The 17,371-nt window shown below is 39.3% G+C and overlaps 1 protein-coding gene across 2 annotated transcripts in view; it reads left to right on the top strand.

Annotated features, from left to right (window-relative positions):
* PRRX1 (paired related homeobox 1) overlaps positions 1-17,371 on the top strand; it is a 68,272-nt gene that overhangs the window by 36,452 nt on the left and 14,449 nt on the right. For both annotated transcript variants that reach the window (XM_044757953.2, XM_044757952.2), the window contains exon 2: positions 16,371-16,546. In XM_044757953.2, coding sequence (XP_044613888.1) covers positions 16,371-16,546 — 176 coding nt within the window. The remainder of the gene's footprint in view (positions 1-16,370; positions 16,547-17,371) is intronic.

Genomic DNA, 17,371 nt, shown 5'->3' with positions numbered 1-17,371 from the left:
AATGTTTATTTTCTTTCAAAATCCAGTGCAATTAGTTCCATCTTTTCTGTGACTCTTGTCTCACATATTAAGATAGAGTTGACCCCTACTTTGTGCCACAACTTTACAGTGTATGCCTCCATTATTTTATTTAGCTCTTGCTAAACTGTGAGCTCCTTGTGGGGGTAGAGGCCATTGACCTTTCACACTCACCAACCAGTAGGTGTTCAATAAACGTGTGTTATGTTGAATAGAAAGATAACACAAGATAGGAAATCTGAATTGACTCATCATTGTAACTTAGTTTTAATTCCATGGTTTAAAGGCTCAGATAAGCCTTGGGCATGAACTCAGTTTAATCTGTAGGCATCCGATTGTTCCATCTCTACTCAGACCAAACGGCTTGCTTGCTTTGTTCAAGAATTACACATTTGTCAGGCTCTCTCCTGTGGAATTGGCATGTGTGTGAGGGAAAAGCAGACCTACAATTCTGCTAATAAATTTAATTTCCAACACAAAAAGACTGAAAAGAGAACTACCCAACTTAATTCTTAATGGGGCTAACCAATTCCTTAAATTGAGATGCATGCGCATTTTCATGATAAAAGATATAAATTTTGATTTGTTCTCTCATGTATTCCATTGTTCTATCACATGAGCACCCTCTGAAGGGTAAACACTTGAATTTTAATTTTATTTTGATAGCACTTAGGCAAAGACAGTATAATATGGTTCTTCCATAAATGGCAATAACAGAGTATTTCAAACAACTTGGGGATTCCAGAAAGCTGAGGTTGTGTCAGTTCAGTGATTTATGCTGCCGAGTGTAATGGATGGGTACTAGATCTATGCAATTATCTTGTTCCCACTGGCCTTGTGCATAATTGGATTTATGCTCCCATGATTCTGGGAAGGATTGTAACTAGTTGATCGGGAGAAGAATAGAAGTATCTTGCAGGCTCTAACTGCAATTCTCAATTTTTTCCAAATCAAATGCGCAGAAGTGTTCCTCTGAACTAAATTACTCTTAGGAAAATCACATGATTACAACTCTAACATATCAAGAAGATGGTCTATTTGTTTATTTCAGTTTCTGGGTTAAAATTGTACCCAACACACTCTCACAAGTTCCTGTCTACTTCTTAAAAGTTCTTCCACTTTTTAATACTTTTAGGAAGGAAATTCCATAGCCTCTGCATTCCTTCAGGATCTTTGGTTCTGGGAAAGGCAGGTAGAATAAAGTGTTTCAGATCGTAGGCTCTGTAGCCAAGCTACCAGAAGACAAGGGTCAGCTATGTGCCCTTGGTCAGGCTGTGCAACCTCTTGCAGCCTCAGTTTCTTTATCTGCAATATGGGAACAATAATAGAAAGACCTCCCAGGGTAGTGAAATATGAAATATTCCATGTAAAGCACTTAACAATGGTTCTTGGCAAATAGTAAGTACTGAGTGATTGTTATTAAGAAATATTTATTAGGTACTTAATGGAAAATCGTATTGACCCAACACCATATTAGATCCTGGAAAGTATACAAGAAAGGTACAAAATATTGTCTTTGCCTTCACAGAATTTACTATAATGATAATGTTTTACTTATATGCATTGTATTTTTAGAAAAATCATTTTATTTGAACCACACAACAATCCTTTAAGACTTTTAGGACTTTTTCTTTCATTTGTTAGTAAAGAACCTGGAGCTTGGGAAAAATGAGTGAGTTTGCTGAAAGATACTGAGTGACAGGGACAGGGCTGGCCGTCAGGTCTCTGTCTTCTAGTTAGTGTCATTGCCAATACACCCCATCTCTCCTTTTGAGTAGCTATTGTGACTAAAATACACAGCAAACAAAGACAATACAACAGTGTAGAGCAATGTGCTAAATTGTGTGAATCAAGCACTTAGCGCGTTTAGAGGTAAGAAAAGAGAATAATGAATGTCATCTAGAGAAGTTGAGAAAAGTAAAATAAAAATAAAAATTTTAATTAAAGGTAAAAATAATGAACTCATCCACTGACTATTTTTATTCAGAATGTTATAAACATTGGTTTCCCCTGTATATTAAATTAGATAAATGTTGCTTTGCTTAGTTTTGCTAAACTGTATTAAAAAATAAATACTTTTTTGCTAAAATTGTATTAAGTGCTCTTTTCTTATATTATAAAGACATTTGGAATGTAAATGAAATAACATATGTGAGCTGTTTTATGATCTTTGGAAGAAAGGCACTGTATAAATGCAACCTCTCAACCCCCAGAAGTTATGAACACAATTACGTTGTCTCTCTCTAATGGAATTCTGTTCTCTCCAACTGCACTAAGAATAAAGTGGGAAACATAGATTTCTGGTTCTTTTCCTGATGTTCAAAAATCTCTAGGCTGTGGTTAACTTTTGGCTTGAGACCACATAAAACACACTCAAAATATTCATCATCTCCAAAGGTTAAGTAGGGTACATAAGATGTAATTGATTTATTGGCCATTGGTCAGTGCATTCATTGTATAGGGCTATATGCAAACTTGCCTTCTCAGCTATGCTATATTCTTAAAGGAACCTTTAGAAACAAGATAGACTTTGGAAAGCCAGTGACATACATCTTCCTGTCTCCTGTCCTGAGCTCCCACAAGAGATGATCTTGGAGAAATTCCCCTTCACGATAATCTTTGTTGAAACAAATAAAATGGTAGCCAGATCTGCCTCAACATATCTGCACCCTGTGTATACTAGACCATACACCAAACTTTTATTAATCCTAAATATTAGACTTTCTCTCCTGGTCTGGGGAGTGAATTGTTTTTCTGGATACTCTCCTTTTAAGAGGCATCAACTTGGAATCTAACTAACAGGCCTAGATTCTGTTGTTACTGGATCCCTAGTAACATTATTTTTCCAGCCCTGACAAGAAACTGCTTTCTTCAGGGACTCATAAAACTTACCTAGTGGCTTTGGTCTGGACTTTGAAACATATACTGCAAATGGTTCGAAAGGCTCACATGCTACTTGGGTCCTAGTGAGATGGTGTCAGTGCACAAACTCTCAGAGTTTAATGGAAGAGCATCCTTAGTGATTCATCTTTAATTCACCCCCACTCCTTTTTTGGCCAGATTTCCTCCTCCCTGTCTACATGATGCAGCAGTTTAAGACCCTGTTGATGTAGTACTTGGTTGTATCAACCAGCACAAGTTGGCAATTGACTTTGCTTGGATCCTTACACACTTTGCCTTGGTTTATTTAAATTTTAAACATCTGAAATATCTATTTTAAATATTTTTTTTTTTTTTTATAGATGAGTCTCACTGGCACTTATATCACATGAGCCATTGTCTGGGAGCTCCTACCTAGAAACTAATATGTCAAAGTGAGTTACCAGATAGAGTTGGCATGAGAGTGGGTAATGATGATAGGTCTTGGCAGTTTTAGTGAGCTATACAGAAAGTCTAAACAAGTAAAATCTTTCACAATGCCACAGCTTGGTCCTTCCCACTGTGGGCAATTGGATCTGCTTCTAGCTCTTATGTTTATAGCACTGTTACAGTTCAACCAAGGACTCTCTGAGCTGAGTCACACACACTCACCACTCACACACTCACGTTTTGTGAGATACACACACACGCACATGCATACAGATGTTTTGTAAGAAATATGTCCCCTATCATTAAATGTTAGATTATTTTAAATTTCCAAAACTTTATAAAACAGTTTTTCATCTCTGTTCTCTTCTCAATTGTTTTAACACCTGCTAAAACCGAACATTTTCTTTAAAAATTATCTAAAAGAAAATAAGCACCTATGCAATGTTGAAATAACCCTGATATCCACAAAGATCATCAGTAATGTTATTTAAAACATCAAGAGCACTGCAGATTTGACTACAGAAATGCATATTCATGGAATTACATAGTATCTAGTTAATCCACTGTTAAATTCGTAGATTTCAAAATTGGAGATAATTAGTAAATAATATATTATTCTTTACTACATATCTCTTTGAAGGCACAGATTTATCCATTGGTCAAGTATTTGAAGAGAAATTTAGAATTTAAAATCAGGAAGAGAAATTAGAAACAGTCTAATACTATGCCTTATTTGATAGCAATAGAAATGGAAATCCAGATTGGCAAAGTTACATTCTTAAGATCACATGACTGGGGAAAAAAATGACATGATTTTTTAGGGCTAGACGTGCAGTCTGACTTCTAATCCACTGGAGTCCTCCCCGCCCTCCATTATATAAAGTAGTCTTTATGATAAAATTCTATGAAAAGATTTTTATAAATATTGAATTGCCTAAAATGTGGGAAAGGGAATAAAATCATATGGTGTAAATCTGATCCGGAGCTATGACAAACTAGAGATAAATTTTTGAAATAGAAAGTAGGCTCTCGCAACTCAAGAAGTTAACTTTGCTGATATCACTTGGTGACCACCTAGGTTTAGTGGCCAGCAAAGCTAGTACCCCTTGGCCTTGAGAGGAGCTGGAACTGATGCTAAAACTGCAAGTCTCTAGGAAAGAAAATCATAACAATCCTCTAGCCAAGGAAATTTACCCCCAAACTAACAGATCCGTAGTAAAGAAAGAAGTTTAATGATGCTTCAAAGGAGATGGGGCTAGTACCCGTAGAAAACGTTAGTATAGAAATCACCAAATAGAACAAAGGGAAGGAGCCCAGCAAGGGTCTGCAAAACACATCTGAATAGCACAAAGGGAGCAGATTTCCTTGTAAATAACTTCCTCTTTGGCTAGGTAAAAACTTTTAAAACTGCAGCTTAAGATGTCCCTACCTTTGCCCAAATCGGTTACCATACACAAATTTTCTTTAACCAATTTATGGCAGACTATGTTTATAAAATCTGATTTTCCAAAACTTCTTCTCCCACCTACACACCAGATCAGTATCTGTTTTTTATGAGTCCCCTGAGTTCGTAAAATCTTCCAGTTTATTCCTAAGACACTTTATTTTAAAGGTGTTGACTTCCCAGTAAGTTAACCAAGTCGTTAAACCCTGTGCCATTTTAACCAGAATTGCAGAGGAATAGAGAAGAAATTAGAGGGAAGCTGACAAATGAAAGTTCTATCAATGGAAAGTTCTATTAATGGTTTTGTAGTGGAATTAAATGCTGGCTTGTCCTTCCTCTTGGTTTAACAGTTTGTCCTTCCTCTTGGTTTAACATATTGCTATCAAAGTCCTTCCTTAAAAGTAATTTAAAAGTTGGAAAAGTTTTAAAATAGAGGAAATCTGAAAAAAGATCGAAGGATGTGGAAGGAAGAACACCTGTATTGGCATTGAAGGCACATTGGAAACAGATGCCAAGGCAGAGAATGATTTAGGTGGTGACTAAAAAGGCATTGTTCTTACGCTTGGTTGTCTTTCTTTTCTAGTCATCTTCTTTTTAATCAACAAAAGTGGTTATTAGATCTTTCCTCCATCCTGGCTTCTTCCTGTTATGAGTTGAGCAGTATGAATTCTTCTTGCCAACTTTCAGATGATGGGGAGTTGGAGTGATGGCCATGACATGAGTCACAGTGACACATAGATTACTCATAGGTTTCCAGTCCAGCAGACAGAATCTCCTATTAACAAGGAGTTCTTTAGAGCTGTTCAACAACAGGGACATGATTCAGTGGAATAAGATTATTCCACATGGATTTTTGAGTGTTTTGTCCAAAAACTCTTTTTTCTCATATGACCTTAGTGCATCAGCTTCCTTACTAGTTAAAATAGTCCCATATCCCTGGAGAGGAAATCACCATATAATTAAGGTTTAGGTGTGGTTGCCAGACAGTAATGTTGCTGTATGTTAGAAAATGAATTAAGCAGGCTTTTCCCAAGCTCCTTTGACGGTGAAAGGGAACAGGAAACAAGTCACTAAACAGTGAATACAACCTAAAGCTAAACCTATTTTTAAAAACAGAAATAACTGTACCAGCTCATGTCTAAAATGGTCAATAATTCCATGTGTCATCGTCGTCAAAGTCAGACATTTATTGAGTGCTGCTAAGATGTATTGGACTCTATTCTACATGCATGATTCACCTGTCTTCAAGGCTTACCTCTTATTGGGGTGGTAATTACTGATGCAAAGTCATGCACAAAGAAAGTACATGAAAGACTTGGAGGCGTAAGCCTTCAGGTCAGGAAAATTTGTGTGTCAAGACTTTACAGAACCTCATCCCGGCAAGGGCTGTCAGTTTTGATGGCTGAGTGTTAACTGACCAGGGTGTGCAGAGTAGGCATTTTCACCAAGCACAGTTAACATATGCATTCAGTCATTCTAAGAAAAGTGCCTAAAATATACCAGGGTACCAATACTAGATTCTGACAGTGAACAAGTCAGAAAAGTTTCCTGCCCTCGTGAAGCTCGTATTCTAGTGTTTGGGGCAATCAGCATCAATAATTACAGATTGTCATAAGTGTGATAAAGCAGATGGTTCAGAGGCTAGAAGGAGAATAGTGAGGGAAAGATTACTTCTGGTTGATGATCAGAAAAGGTCCCTACGAAGAGCTGACAGGCGAACTGAGACTTGGAGCAGAAGAAGGAGCCATCAATATGAAGAGTCTGTGGATAAGGGAAGGGTCTAGGATATGTTTTTAGGCAAAGAGAGACAATGCCAAAGAAGAATATAAATGAAAGACAAGGAAAATGTACTTTTGTCACCTCCATTGGCAGCAGAACAATAGTAGGGTGAATGGAATGACAAGTCACAATACAGCTGAGAGAGGGATGCTGAACTTAAAGAATGACAGAGAAAGACTCATGCTGACTGTCTTCTGACCCGCCGCCCACTTTGGTGTCTCCGTCCTCCGTCCTTGCCCATTGCTAGCTCTGATGGCCACTGGCTCTTCTGGAATATCTTTTTGCTACTGTTGCTTTACTTTTCTAGCACTTGTGACTTCTTTCCCCAAACCAATTATAAAGTCCCTTGAAGGGAGACTACATGCATTTCTCAGAGCACCTACCTGCCTGGCATGTAGCAGATGCTCAACAAATATTTGTTCAAGTCAATAAATAAGGTAATAGTGAGAGGTTGTGAAGGTCATGATTGAGTGTGACCATTGTTTGTGGCACCAATTTTGGGATAAGGTTAAGGTGGTTTTAGTAGACGGTGTTTACAGCAAGGCTACCCGCCCCCCCATGGTTAGGAGGTCAAGGCTAGAAAGAAAAGAAATAGCAGTTATTCTTCTTTCTGTTTAGTAAATTTAAAGGTCAGAATAACTGTCTCTTAAGAACCTCTCAGGTTTCCTCTTTCACTGGACTGTACTTATAGGTGAACTAATTTCCTTTAAAATAAAGATTCACATTAATTTCAATTTGGAGACTTCACTCTGCAGAGTGCTCTGGGCATGGAAGAGCAGGTCAATCACATAAGCTTTCGCTGGGCATAGGTAATCACAGAATAGTCCTCAGTCAATATGTCCTCTAGTCAAAGGTTTGCTAAAAAAAAAAGACAAAAATAAACAAAGCAAAACCAAAAACATAACAACAACAAGAAAAGAACATGATTCAGTCATTGCCTTAACAAACAATTATTGAAAGTTTTCTGTTGGGCTAGATACTGAAAATATAGGAACGATCTCTAAAACCCACAATGCTGGATTTGAAAGAGATCGTAGTCACCTCGTCCAACGTGTAACTTCGCCAGTAAGGACATTGAGGCCGCACCTCACAGCTTTGGTCAGTAAACCTGCTGAGTTAGAGTCCGAATCCCTGAGCCCATCCAAAGCCCTGTCCACAATTGCTCGTAATAGAATTTAAAGCAAAATAGACAGAAATGTGTACACCTACTTGCTACAATCTAAAAGCTTGTACTGTTTATATCTTAAAGCAACCCATTTTTACAGACAAGAAAGTTGAAACCCAGCGATGTTACAATGTGGAGTAAAAATGTCAAACTTTAAACCACTGTTTACACTTTTCTTATTCTTGAAAGAGAATTTTAATTTCCTTTCGCTTAAACATTATTTAAAAATACCAAGTTCCTTATGTTAACCATTTTAGCATATTTCAGTTTTCATGTTAGTTTGATGTCAAGACAGAGTAACACTTGAGAGGGGCTTTCCTTTCTTCTTCAGCCCTCCTGATTTACTCTATGTAGTGGTACAGAATTACCCTCGGCTCCATCTCTTCTTGTGATGAAAAGCTAATTCTCTGTTCCCTGCGGCTTTCTTTGCTGTAGGCATTCTGTCCTTTTAACTTCAGATGGGAAAGTATAAGAAAGTACAAGTCATGCTCCTATTCCCGAATGATCAAGTGTCTCGTAACTGTCTTTTTATTCATGTAAAAGAGTCTTGTTCCATCACTACTGTCCTTCCAAGAGCTGAGCTTACTCCTTCATTATGTACATCTCCTTCATTGCTACTGCTTTCAGTTGTATTTTTCTGAAAACCTCTTGTTTTTTTTACCAGGTTTTTCTTTAGAACATTAAAATTTATTGCCAAAAAAAATGAATCATTAAAAAAAATGACTTACGGTGGTTGCCTCCCATGAAGACACACCAATTTCTACTGCTAATGGCAAGATTGATGTTGTGCCTTTTACAAAATGACAGCAGTCTCACTACAAAGGAAAAACTACCAGAAGAAGGCAGGAGCTCATCTAGGGCTCTGTTTGTAATCCTAGTCAAATTCCATGCACTTCCAAGGGGACCACACACCTGGAATGTTGCAAGTTTAGAAAGCTTTTAAAATATCAGTTAGAACTCACTCTTTTCCCAGAACTTGCCTTCATTGGTTTCTTTTTATCCCTTTGGAATTTACCAAAGCGCTCAGACATTTATAAAAAAGAAAAGTCACTGGATAAATATTGAGTAATATGACCCAACTTTTGTGTTTTTAGACATGTGGCAACCAAATTAGTCAATCCAAGGCAAGCAGGCTGGGAAATCATTGAATTTTCATAGCCTGGTTTTAGCCCTTGGACTTCTTCTTCCTTTTCTCTGTCTTTTTTTGTTTTTTTTAAACTCACTTTTAGTGAGATTGCTTGTTAAAGCTACCAGTTGTTTACCTATCTTTGAGTGCTAGAATCTGCCTACTTCCTGAATGTTTGTTCAAAATTTGAATTGAAAAAAGAAAATTATTTTGTTGGAAAGCCAGGAGTTGGCCTGTAGCAGAAAAGTGTCCCAAATGGGGATTTTTGGATAAACGTCTATGTATGATTTTCATATACAATTTTGGGTCTACCACTGTGTCTCAGTTCTTTTTGATTTTTTAAAGCTTTTATTCATTTTTCAAGCCCCTTAGATCTCAATTATGCTCTCCATCAAAAGTAACTAAGCCATATCAACGTATTTGAACGGTTCTCTCACTTTCTCCCCAGTTATGCTGTGATAGAAATCTTACTGAATAGTTAAGTAAACAAAAGAAAAAAGGAACAACAGCAGTGGTTTTTGACTAACCCATCTCCAGAGAGAAACTGCAGCAGCTGCAGTAGCCAAAAAATCCACCATTTGCTAAATGCCTACTATGTGTTCATTATATTTTCAAATGACTCTAGGAAGTAGGTAGTCTTACTTCCATTTTATTGTTTCGAGCACTGAGGCTCAGAGAAGTGAAGTATCTTACCCAAGGCCACACAGCTAGTAAATAGCTGGGCCTATAGGAGAACACAGGTGGTTCTGATTTCCAAGCCAGTTAACTAGCCACTCTACTCCACAGTGGCCCCCTCCCCATTCTAGTTTAGTTGGGTCTGATTAAAAAACATTCTTATTTTCCACTTTTTTCAACATCCAGAAATGAACCAAAAAATGACTAAATAAGTGATTTATCCATAGAGAATTGGGATTGGGTTACACATCTAAAGCCAGTCTTTATCATAGAGAAGGCATTCTGTTCAGTAACTGAAATCCTATAATAATAATTCAAATATATAAATATTTCATGTCTGATTACTAATTTGTATTTACTGAGCATTTATAAGAACCTCAATTATATGCAAACGTAAACTTTGTACTCTGAAGTTACAGTTTAAAATATACTGAGTCACATGGGAAAATGCCAGCATGGGGGAAATTATCTACATAGTCCCAGAAGAAAGCTAGGACTTCATGGGAAGGCGTTGGATATCCTCAGGGTTCCGATCAAGAATTGTTTTAGAAAAATGTCTTAAGAGTTAGGACAGATAAAGTGATATGGGTTGTGTTAACATTTTTGGATCCATGGAAATGTATTTGTCCTAGAGAGGTGAAAGGAAATATGTGAGTGAAGAACTCAAAAGTAGTATGAATTGCATTATGACACCTCACATTCTTCAGTGTTTTGTTTCAAAGGAGCGTTGGCTATACCGAGAGAGCTAAACTTTGAGCTGTATCTACATAAAACTGGTGTAGCTTTACCCAGAGACACTGACTCACCTTTTTGGTCAAAACCATTCAAAATAATGTCATTTCACACTTTTTAGAACATTTTATTCTCCAAAGAGTGTATGTCCCCCAAATTACACTTAAGATGTTTTAATGTTATTTTCTAAGGTTTAAGACTGATACTTGACTAAAAATAAACCACATCCCTGCCAAGTTGACAGTAAGGGAAAAAATATGCACATCAAAGACCATCATGACAAATTCAGGCTCTGGCTGCTGTCATGATAATGCACCCTAAGGTGAACCAGAGCTGCACAGTTGGGCATTTGTACTGGCAGAGACCTCGTCCCTCTTGACTGTTGCTGGGATTCAGTGATGGAGGATGCCAGGTATGCTGTTGAGAAGGTGTGGATGTGCTTATATACTTGGCTTTGGTCATTGTGATGTACTAAGCTCCATCTGCGCTGCAACGGTCATCCCAGTTATCTGGCCTGTGTGTCATTGATTGGGGTACATATTAAAAGGATGCTGTCGTAATTGCAATTGGAGTTTAGTGTAACCAAAGAAATTCAAATGAGTGCCACAGTTATATCTCGCTGCTTTTCATAAGCCTTGCAATAAAAGCCAAACAGTTTTTAGTGGCTTTTGCAATTATACTTCCCTTCAATTTTCCAAAGGTTACAGGGCCTGAACCACACAAATCCCATTAAAGTAAGTAGTTGTTGTGCAACATAAGTTCCTTTGAAAACATTCTTCAATGCCCATAAAATGGTCTTCGGGCTGCTCTTTAGATCCGCTTGCCTGCCATGTTTTCAACCAAAAGGCAGATGACAAGCTTTGATGTGGTGGTTGGTTTCTGCTACTGAAGCTGGCGTTTTATCTTCTTGCATCAGATTTCTTCCCAAATTGACATGACTCAGGCATCTGAGAGACATTTTCCTTCAGATTTTATTCCTAAAATATGTTTTTGCTGTACCTTTAAATTATATTTGGCTGACCAGTTGGAATCTCCAAGACTTCTCCCAGAAGAGGGGGTCAGGGTCTTTGGGAGTTAACTGAAGTCGGCCTGGTGAGTGCAAGGCCTTAGTGAGTAGGGATCACGGCAAGCTGCCTCGTCCTCATGCTTGAGGATAGCACTTCACACTGTCTTCTCTAATCTCCCTTCAGCGCAACTTTGGCAGCCACATCTGGAGTCCAGAGTGAATTTCACTCTAGAGCCAAGGACAGAGCTATTGTCCTCTTGAACTTGTATTTGAGTGCACAAGGGGCCTCCTACTTAAAACTAAGGGCTTGCTTTGCTGGAGAAGTGCTTCTTGTGTTTTCTAACATCCTGATCCATTGGACACACCATTCTCTTTAACATCTCTTTCTCATATGTGTTCCTGTTTGTTTAAATCATTCATCTCGGAGCTGCTTTTCTAGCAAGAAATAAAAATGAAGGACTAATTCCTGCATTTACAAAGGAATCAAACCACACAGCTCCTCCCATCTCTAAATCTGATGACTAACCTATTTATTTGAAAAAGAAACACAGCAAAAGGTTTTTTCCCTCTGTGGGTAAAATTATCCAGAGACAAAAGATAATGTTAACCTAATTATTTTCTATGCACTATTAAAAAGAATAATTGGAATTCAGAAATTCTTCAGCCCTTTAAAACTTCAGATGAATCACCAATGTTCTAATTTTCCGAGACTGCTTCTATACCACACCACTATAAATCTTTCAAATTTTATTTAAATTTGATTTATCAAGAGACCCTATATCTTTTCCGTAGGAAGATCTGAATGCATTTAGGTGATAAAGCATTCACATAGAAAGAATTGACCCATAATTTAAAAAAAGTATTTGATTATATACTAAAATATATATAGGGATTTGGAGAATGGAGATCAATATGGATTGGAGTTACCAGCAAAGTTTTATAGAGGAGATAAGATTTGAGATGTGTCACAGGGAACAACTTTTTTTTTTTTTTTTAAAGTTTGGCACCTGAGCTACCATCTGTTGCCAATCTCTTTTTTCTTCTTCTTCTTCTCCCCAAAGCACCCCCAGTACATAGTTGTATATTCTAGTTGTAGGTCCTTCTTGTTGTGCTATGTGGGATGCCATTTCAGCATGGCTTGATGAGCAGGTCTAAGTCCATGCCCAGGTTTAGAACCAGCAAAACCCTGGGCTGCTGAAGCAGAGTGCGCAAACTTAACCGCCCAGCCATGGGGCCTGCCCTGGAAACAGAGATTTTGAACTCAGTCCTAAAATGAAAGAAAGAGAAGTGCCAATATGGATGTAAGGAGAAGATGGAAGATGGGGTTGTACTGGTGTGCTAAAATAACTCTGCATAGATTTAATTGATGAATCAAGGACTTACAGAGGCCATTGAAAAGGAGAATTCAAGAACATCTGGATCAAAGTAGCTATTCTGGATGAGAGTGGCTGCATTTTTTTACTGGCTATTCTGGTAGAAATGACAACATGGATATAGATGGACCCTGTTTCTTAGGCCCTGTTTATATAGGTAGCATGAAAAAACCTATCTTTCCTATAAAAATTTTCTTGGGGTAATGGTTTTTATTTATGTCTCTGATGCTTCATTGTTCCTCTCATGCACAGCAGGTATATTGTCATTTGCACTTGAGAGTGGAGTAGAATTAGGAGCCCTGGTTTCTGGCTCTGGCTCAGTCACAGCTTGTATTGTGATTTGGGGGAAGTTACTTCATTCTTCTAGGCCTCATTTACCTCAACTGTAAAATAAGACGGTTGAGTTAGACAATTTCCCTGGTTTCATTTGGTGCCAATATTTTATGACTCATGATTCCAAGTGAAAATATATTTGTTAATAAGGTCATTTTGCTTGTTTTTATTGGAAAGTGTGGCAATAACTGCATACTTGCAATTCACTCAACCATCCATAGCATACGTAATCATCCATAAGATCTGTAAACACCTTGGACTTGAAACATGATTTAGATAAGAATGCATCCATGTAACCTGTGGTTATTCTGCCATTTGGTGACTCTTACCCACTTCAGAATTCCAAAGAATCAGATGCTTCCTGTTGCCCAGTTGGACGTTAGTGTCCTCAGACAACATGTTTCAAAATCAACCTTTACTGTAGCTGTTTTTACAAGAAAGATGATCTTCTGGCAGTGATAAAAATATACTACTTTCTCTCCCCTGTATTCAACCAGAGTCTGGAGTCTGATAAGTGCTTATCACAGGCCCTTCAGACGCCCCGCGTTTGTTAACCTGTGCAATGTTGACTTTACCTCTCACGCTGCTGAAGAGACTGTGCTGGGTCCTGTTCTTCCGTGTTCTTGGAGGAAAGCAGGGAGCTCACACTTTGTGAGTCGTGAGCAAAGACAGATGAGCCGCTCAAGCTGTCTCTGTTGTCCCCTCATTGTCTCTTCCTATTATACTCATACTTTGAAGGACATTTACCAGATCCAGACTCCTTGGACCCCTGTTACTTGTGTGTCTTTTCTCACCTTCAGCATGGTCTGGACTGGTGTTTTCATTTGTTAAAAACAACAAGAACGTTCACTGGGAAACTTTCGCTGGAATTGTTTCAGGTCATCATAGCTATTTATTCTCTGTCATAAACTGTAATTCTCCATTTCCCTTACTCCCACGTCAGGGGACTTGGTGGTTTACGGTGGGCAGTCGGTGGAATTTGAGTGAACTGTGGAAGATTTCAAAGAAAGATTATGTAGCAGGTTGTAGTACTAAGAACAAACCATAAAATATTCTTGTTCTCAATCACAGTTTGGCAGAACAAGAAGAGATAGGCTTACAAAACAGCATAAAGGATTTAGAAGTTGTGGTTATACCTGAGAAGGGATTTTCTTTGAGAGAACAAAGCAAATCATGGGATTGGCTTAATAAAGGATTTCCTTTATATGATTGAAAATGATAGCCTAGAGTCTGTCTAATTAGTCTCCATCTGGGGGTCGGTGAGGAAGCTAAGGATTTTTTGCATACTTCTGTTTAATAGGAGCATGAAATGCAGGTCGCGGTGCTGTCATAAAGATGACCTAGAGAGAGCTGAAGTGCAAGGCATATGGAACTGGAGACAAAAAAGATCTGGGAAACTGAGTGGGAACACCAGAAATGCCTCCAAATACTCAAATAGGAAGCAGAATACAAACGCAAGGCAACTGCTGATAGATGTTTGAATTCTGCGTTGATAATATTCTAAACTAATTTTGCTAATAGCTAAATAGTGGTATAATCAGGGCTGTTACTTGAAACATCCCAGGCCTTGATAGATCTATGATAATTAAATTGGCTGCGTTCTCAAGATGCCACTGATCTGACATTGACAGTGTCACAGCAGTGCCTTCAAAGCAGGGCTCCTAGTTGACACACCACAAATGTAACAAAACAGAGAAGTGGTCAACCGTGAACACAACCATGAAGCTGAGAGAATGGGTGGCAGCAGCTGCTTAGCTGGAGGAATGTGATTGAGATCATATTGGTATCTTTTTGTATGGAAATGGTTGTCTTAACACAAGAAAATTTTCACATTTTCCCTGAACCAATTCAATAAGCACTTTCTATATCTGGCCGCTTTAAATATCAAGGGGAAATGTGCAGTCTCTATTCCGAGTTCCAAGCGCATTCCTGGTGCAGAAGAAGGGGTCTTTGCTCAAAAAGACTTAGAGGCCTCAGTTGTTTGGCACTGAGGGATCTGGGCTAGGAACTCCTCCATTTAAGCTACACTTTGAATCCACATCCAAATCTAGAACATGCCCTCAATTTCTTATAAGAATTATAGTATAGCTCAGGTAAGAATCACTTTTCTTATGGTGTCGTGACTCCTGCCAGTAGTTTTCTTGAATACGTCATGTGTTTATAGTCAGAGAGGATCGAGAGACTTCGCATGTTGAAAAAAATGGCTGAGAGCTACTTTCTATTGAATGAGGAACAAGCGGCCCAGCTCTCCTTTCTCTCCATCCTCACTCTCGTTCCTCATATTTTTCTTTGGGCTGAGTTTCTTTGGGGAGGGCTGTTGGAAGTGTAAGTCCAGTTCATCAAGCTGAGTGTGTGACTGGGCCCCAGCAGCTCAGCGCTGTAAATCTCCCGGCACCGCACAGGCTCTGCAGTGGCTTGGGCCTCAGAGTGATAACTTGATGGTGGTGTTAGCACAGCTGGTATTCCACTCAGCATCATACATCCATCATTCCTGCCTGGGCTGGGTGGGGGGCGCCAGGACAGGAGCACACTGCTCTCGGACTGCCATGGGCAGGCTGGATGATCAGCTTGCCAAGGTGCCTTTGGGGAAACTCAGAGAAAACCAGGGAAGGACAGGTGAAAACTTGGGGTCGTGATTCTCCAAAGGTTCCTAAGATCTCAGGGCCCTAGAACTCAATTTTTGGGTGAAAATGTTTTAGAGATCTTTCAGTACTCTTTCCAGTTCTAGAGTTCTCATAGGGTGCGTCCAGGCCAACATAGGCTTGGGTTGATGGTGTTGTAGCACTAGCCCTGATCTAGGCCAAGGCTCCGGAAGCCTGCCTTAGCAACAGCATGGAGCCTTGAGTGAATGCAGTTAGGAATTACTTGCTGTTTTCAGGAGAATGCATGGTAAAACAGAAATCCCTCTAATGACTTTGAACATGGTTTTTCCTCTTTACCTCTGCATTTGTGTTTGTGTGGGTATGTTGAGGAGAAGGCGTCAGGGATGGTTGGTCTCTTTAGTTATGAAATTATATGAATGAACATAATACTGTCTAAGACAAATTCTGAAGCAATCTACCCTTCTTCCCCCATCCCTAGAGAAGTCCAGAGAACAGGGGCAGGAGTAAGATTTTCCTTTAGCCCGCTTTGACAAAATAGGAGCATGCAAGAAATGTCCCTCTGATAGTTCAGGTCTGGTCCCAGACTTAGAAACAAGTAAGCAACAGAACTGCTGGGTAGTCTTCGCTTATGAACTTGAGAGCACCAATGCCCACATTTGCACATTGAAAGTGGTGTTGGCTGTAACACTTTGATAAGGATGTAAGCAAATGAAACAATATCTCACTGTAGATATATAGTCAAGAAGTATAAACTAGGACCCCCCCAACATGACTTTAGCTCCTTATCATTAATTTCTTCTATTCCAGATGATCAGATGAACTCAGAGGAAAAGAAGAAGAGAAAGCAGCGGAGGAACAGGACGACCTTCAACAGCAGCCAGCTGCAGGCTTTGGAGCGTGTCTTTGAGCGGACACACTACCCAGATGCTTTTGTGCGAGAAGACCTGGCACGCCGGGTGAACCTCACCGAGGCCAGAGTGCAGGTAACCGAAATCTTCCCCTCCTCAGAGGCACATCTCAGAAGACTGTTTAAAAACACAAGGTGCAGGGGCCAGCCGGGTGGTGTAGTGGTCAAATTTGCATGCTCTGCTTCAGCAACCTGGGGTTCGCAGGTTCAGATCCCCAGAGCGGACCTACATGCTGCTCATCAAGACATGTTGTGGTGGCATCCCACATATAAAAAAACAGAGAGGACGATTGGCACAGATGTTATGTCAGGGACAATCTTCCTCAAGGAAAAAAATACACAAAACAAGGTGTAGGTTTCAGGCTGGAGCTGGGACTAATAAGCATTATATATGGGCAGCATGAGGTCACAATCAGTTTCTAACTGTGTATCTTTGGGCAACATAGTATTTTTAAAAATCGAATTGAATGCCTTTAGGTGGGATGGAATATGCCTTTTTATAGGGCTCACTCCTCCTCTTTGTTTCCCATCCTTCCAGATTCATGTAATAAACATCGTCCACCTGAGCATTTGACTCCACACTTCCGAGTTTTCAATCTGAGCTTCACGTGGCCAAAGAGATGAACTCTCTGTCCCCATCTCAGTTTTCCTCCCCAGACTTTGGGAATGTACAAACCTTCAAGAAACTCATTATAAGTACACACGATTCTGGATACTGGTGGGAGTGGGAGATAAACACATTAAAGACATTGCACTTAGGACCTGTGTTAAGAGCACATTCAAGTTGGGGCCAGCCCGGTGGTGCAGCCGTTAAGTGCACACGTTCCACTCTGGCAGCCCGGGGTTCACCAGTTTGGATCCCAGGTGTGGACATGGCACCGCTCATCAAGCCATGCTGTGG

Source organism: Equus asinus, chromosome 25 (assembly GCF_041296235.1).
Source record: "Equus asinus isolate D_3611 breed Donkey chromosome 25, EquAss-T2T_v2, whole genome shotgun sequence".
Classification (NCBI taxonomy): domain Eukaryota; kingdom Metazoa; phylum Chordata; class Mammalia; order Perissodactyla; family Equidae; genus Equus; species Equus asinus.
The sequence above is the reverse complement of the archived record's forward strand: the minus strand, read 5'-3'. Positions and strand labels throughout refer to the sequence as shown.